The sequence below is a fragment of the Gracilinanus agilis genome, unplaced genomic scaffold (assembly GCF_016433145.1).
Source record: "Gracilinanus agilis isolate LMUSP501 unplaced genomic scaffold, AgileGrace unplaced_scaffold15964, whole genome shotgun sequence".
NCBI classification, from domain to species: Eukaryota; Metazoa; Chordata; class Mammalia; order Didelphimorphia; family Didelphidae; genus Gracilinanus; species Gracilinanus agilis.
The window spans coordinates 3,299-7,924 of NW_025346878.1; the positions used below are offsets into that span (position 1 = coordinate 3,299).

The 4,626-nt window shown below is 56.8% G+C and overlaps 1 protein-coding gene across 1 annotated transcript in view; it reads left to right on the plus strand.

Annotated features, from left to right (window-relative positions):
• Positions 1–4,585, plus strand: part of CDK20 (cyclin dependent kinase 20) — a 7,515-nt gene extending 2,930 nt beyond the window's left edge. Inside the window, exons 4-8 of the mRNA XM_044683210.1 lie at positions 8–129; positions 287–349; positions 436–559; positions 660–815; positions 3,848–4,585. Coding sequence (XP_044539145.1) covers positions 8–129; positions 287–349; positions 436–559; positions 660–815; positions 3,848–4,045 — 663 coding nt within the window. The 3' untranslated portion in view covers positions 4,046–4,585. The remainder of the gene's footprint in view (positions 1–7; positions 130–286; positions 350–435; positions 560–659; positions 816–3,847) is intronic.
• The last annotated feature ends 41 nt before the right edge of the window (positions 4,586–4,626 follow it).

A 4,626-nucleotide genomic window follows, 5' to 3' on the forward strand; every position in this document is an offset into this window, starting at 1 on the left:
CCCCCAGGACCTGAAGCCAGCCAACCTGCTCATCAGCTCCTCGGGCCAGTTGAAGATAGCTGACTTTGGCCTGGCCCGTGTCTTCTCCCACGAGGGGGACCGACTTTATAGCCATCAGGTGGCCACTAGGTAGATATATGCTAGCCGGCTCCGTAGATCCCTGCCTACACCTGGCTGGAGGGAGGCGGGTATGGGGCCAGGGGTGTTGGGTGTGGTGGGCAGGCACTTTGGGGCCCCGTCAGAACCGCTGCCTCCATAAGCCTCCCCTCTCCTTACTTTGCTGCAGGTGGTATCGGGCTCCGGAGCTCCTGTATGGTGCCAGGCAGTATGGCGAGGGTGTGGACCTATGGTAAGGCCCTGGAGGATGGCTGGGAAGAGAGCGAGAGGGGCAGGGGAGTGGGGGCTGAGAGTCGGTCCACTTATGCCTTTCCGCAGGGCTGTGGGCTGCATCCTTGGGGAGCTCCTGAATGGCTCTCCTCTCTTCCCTGGTGAGAATGACATTGAACAGCTCTGCTGTGTTCTCCGGGTCCTCGGGACACCTAGCCCCAAGGTGTGGCCGGTGCGTATCAGGAGAGAGGAAAACGGATTCTCTCCCCCCCCTGCTTGTTTCGAAGGCTTGGGCAGCTCTCCGGAGCCCCGTAATTCTTCTCCTCCCTCAGGAGATCACTGAGCTCCCCGATTACAACAAGATCTCCTTCAAAGAGCAGCTGCCCCTGCCCCTGGATGACGTGTTGCCCGATGCCTCTCCCCCGGCCCTGCGTCTCCTTGGCCGCTTTCTTATGTATCCCCCTCGCCAGCGGATCCAGGCTGATCAGGTATCCCCCCTCCACTCCAGAGCGTACCTGTGTGGGGCAGGCCAGCTGGGCAGGTCTGGTAGAGAATGCTAAGAGGAAGTGGGCCCAATTCACTGTACCACGACAGCCTTCTCCGCCTCCATCCATCCATGGACTATACCCGCAGAGGCACGCCCACATGTGCATGCGCCTTTCCTAGGGATACAAACACAAGAAACGAGCTGCCGTTTCTCTGGGAGATAACAGTGCTCACACGGTCAGGAAATAGGAAGAAACTGGGGCTCCAAGCGAGAGCTGGAGGGAGATGGCTATGCCAAGAGGCCCAAGCTGGGGGCGGAGCCTGTCCCTCTGGGCCAAGGAGGCTGAGTTCAGGAAGTGGCACCAAGACCAGCGTGGCTGGACCGCTGAGTCATGTGAAGTAGGCCTGGAAGCGTAGGCTGGGGCCTAGTACACCCTCCAAACAACAGGCAGCCCCTAGCTGTCTGGGAGCGGGCCTTGGGCAGCCTTGGAGAGGGATCGCCGAGTCATGTGGATTGAGCTAAGAGGATGTTGGCCGTGGTGCCAGGGGAGAATTGAGGCTGAATTGGAAGTTTGGTGCTTGTGACTGGCTGCCAGGAGAGCAGGGCTCTTACCAGTACAAAGGACTTGGCAAGCTTGAAACCACAAGGGACCCCCAGAGGAGAGAATGTTGTCTGACTGGAGGGCAGGAAAGACCCAGGGATCAGGGGAGGCGAGGGCCTGCTCATTAAGGCCCTAAACTGTGGCAGCCGGGGAGACAAGACAGTAATACCACACAGAGAAGCAAAAGGGCCCATCTGTCCTAGTGACCATCCTCAGAGGGCAGCAGAGAAGTGAGGAGGAGCCAAGGGAGGCTAGCCAGGAAGCAGGCCGGGGAAGAGGAGGAGGCCTGTCGGATTTAGCAGGCAACGGGGCAATGGGTAACCTGGGACCAGAACGGTTCCAGTAGAGGGAGCAATGGGCCAAAAGCCAGGTTGCCAGGGATCGATGAATGAGCAGAATGCCACAAGGCGGGGGGGGGGGGGGCAGCTAGAGCTCTGGCACATCAGGGAGATACAAAAGCATCACCCCAGGGGATGGCCACCCCAGCAAGGCAAGTGACAGTCTCGAGAATCTTTGGGCCAGGAAGGGACCCAGAAGTAGGTCTGGAGAAATGATACAGCGATGATCTGGGAATGTCCGGGGCACCCAGGGGAGGCCAGAAGCAGAGGGCTCAGCCTTGGCAAGGAGAAGAGCCCGGAACAGAGTGGGAGGGAGGAGACTAGGCAACTGATTGCAGAAGGGATTTAGAAGTGCAGAGGAAGGAATGCGAGGGAGCTCCCTGCGCTGGCCTTGATCATTCTCAGCAGACCAGGGAGGGAGAGGACGGAGGGGACACATGAGGAGAAACACTGGAAGAGCTGCTGCGACATACTGCAGATAAGAGAACTTGACCTTGTGGTGGACCCAGTCGGCTGTGCATTTCTGCCCAGGGGAGGAGGAGTAGAGGCCATTGCGGGGGAACAGGGGTCCTGATTTCAAGGCAGAGCAAGAGAACAGAACAGAGGTCAAGGTGAAAGAGAAAAGAGGCCAGTGAGGGGGCCCAGAGTGAACTCTGAAGCCTGGGCTGAGGGCAAATGCAAAGACCAGGAAACACCCAGCGAGGGTTATTGGCTTAGACTGGCCATGATGAGGGCAAGAGGGGACAGAAAGACTGCCAAGAACTAAGGCCCAGAACTGTTAGTAAAGGGAATTACTTCCCTCAGCCCAGTGAAGACACCCCCTTAGCAAGATGCAACCTGAAGGAAAGGGAATGGCCCGGTTCCCTGGGGGGTTACGGATTCTCCTTGCCCTGGCAAGCAAAGGGAACATGAGCTGAGGCCACGGGACAATGGAGGTGCCAAGTGTGCGGGAAGAGCATCCAAGTTTTGGCCCAGTTACCAATGTAGTCATAACCAAGGGGCTTTAACAGAGGCAGACACACGTGGCGTACAACCGGTAGTGCTGGGACTTTCGCTGAGCTCCGGAGAGAGGGGGTGCAACAGTAGCCAGGCTCCACAGAGTTCCCAGAGGCTTGGGAAAGGCACTTTAGTCCCGACTGTCTTCTTGACCCAAGTCCTGGGAAAGAGGCCAGAGCGTCTTAGGGTTAATTCAGCCAGTCTGTCTTTCAAGTTTTGTTTTAACTGTCAAAGAGGCAAAAGGGAGGTTCATTGAAGACCAGCTTGTCAATAGCCAGGGAAAGGCAAAAGGTGCTTTGGCGAGCTTTAGGGCGAGGAAACAGCATTTTCGCTGGAAGGAAGGTTCCAAATGGATACCTAACCCTCCTTGAGAGAAGTGAACTGATCTCATTTGATTAGTCAGTGTTGGAAGAGCTCTGTCACTGCAGTCAGAAGCCCGCCCTGGGTTCAAATTCAATGTTTTAGAACTACTTGGGTGCCTTTGGGTAAGTCTCCCGGTCTTCTGGGGCCTCAGTTTCCCCAGAAACAGATGGCTTCTAAGGCCACGTGGAGATCTAGAGTGCCAGTCTTTTGATAGCCCATCAAAGGCTTGGCAAGCTCAGGGTCCTTTTAGTGGACCTGCTTTAATGGCCAGATCAGTCCCTTGAGCGCAAATTTGACTAATGTCCTTTTTTTCACCCCCGACTTAATCCTGTTGAATGTCCTTCCTGGGCCTACTTTACTGAACAGATAAAAATTGCTTCACTGTCAGAACGTTTGCATGTCTCCTTCACTCAAGCCAGTAGAGGATCCTTAAAGGGGCCTGCTTTAATGAAAAGAGAGGACTGCTTTGTGGACACCTTTAAGGAACACAGTCCCCTTGTTTCTCCTGAATTGGGCCTAGTGCTTGATAAAAATCTGTGGGCTTGCCACAGTGCTCAAAGGGGAACGGTTTCTCCCCGCCCCCTCCTGAGCAGGTTGAGCCAGGCCTTTCTTTGGAGGTGGAGAAAAGTGATGTTCTCTGAGGAATTCAGATGGGGTGAAAGCAGGGATGTAGGGGGTGAGGCAGGGCTGAGCTGGACCAGGCCACGCCTTCTTACTCCCCCCACATCCCCACAGGCCCTGCTACATGAGTACTTCTTCAGAGCCCCGCTGCCAGCCCACCCCTCAGAGCTGCCCATTCCACAGCGTGGGGGAGGGCCCGGCCCCAAGGCCCGACCAGGCCCCCCTCATGTCCACGACTTCAGGGTAGAGCAGCCCCTGGCTGAGTCGTTGCCAGATCCGGAGCTGATTCGGCCCTACCTCCCCGAGGGATGAGCCTCCCACTGCCCTGGCCTCCACCCAGCTCTGCCTGGCCCCAAGAGATTGCCTTATCTGGGCACTCCCAGCTGCTCCCCTTGGCCTTCCTGCGGCCAGGGTGGGAGGGAACTCAGGCGTCCGGCTTCCCTCCCTCTGGAGGTTCAGGAGAACAGACTTCTAACCATGGCTGTGCCTCAGTTTCCCTAATGACAATAAATACTACATTGGACTCCAAAGGCAGGATCGGTGGGAATATTCAGAGTGACTGGGAAACGGGAAGGAGGCCTCAGTTTCCCCAGCTTTGAGTTGGGCCTGATGATTCCCACCTGTCCTGCTCTCTTCCCTCAGAGCAGAGGGACCAAGATGGTACTTATTTGGGGGGAAGGGGGAAGAAACTGAACGAATTTCCCTGCCACACAGGAGCTAAGCAGGGGACAAGAGGTGTAGACAGGGCCAGGGAGGCCCCAGTATCCGCTCTCTTCTTTCCCCCAACCTCCTGTGGGGCTGCTAGTTGCCTCAACCCCAACAGCCAAGGTCCGGCGCTCCATCTGATAAGACTTATCAGCAGGCCCCAGCCTTGGCCCAGCAGGGAGCTGGTG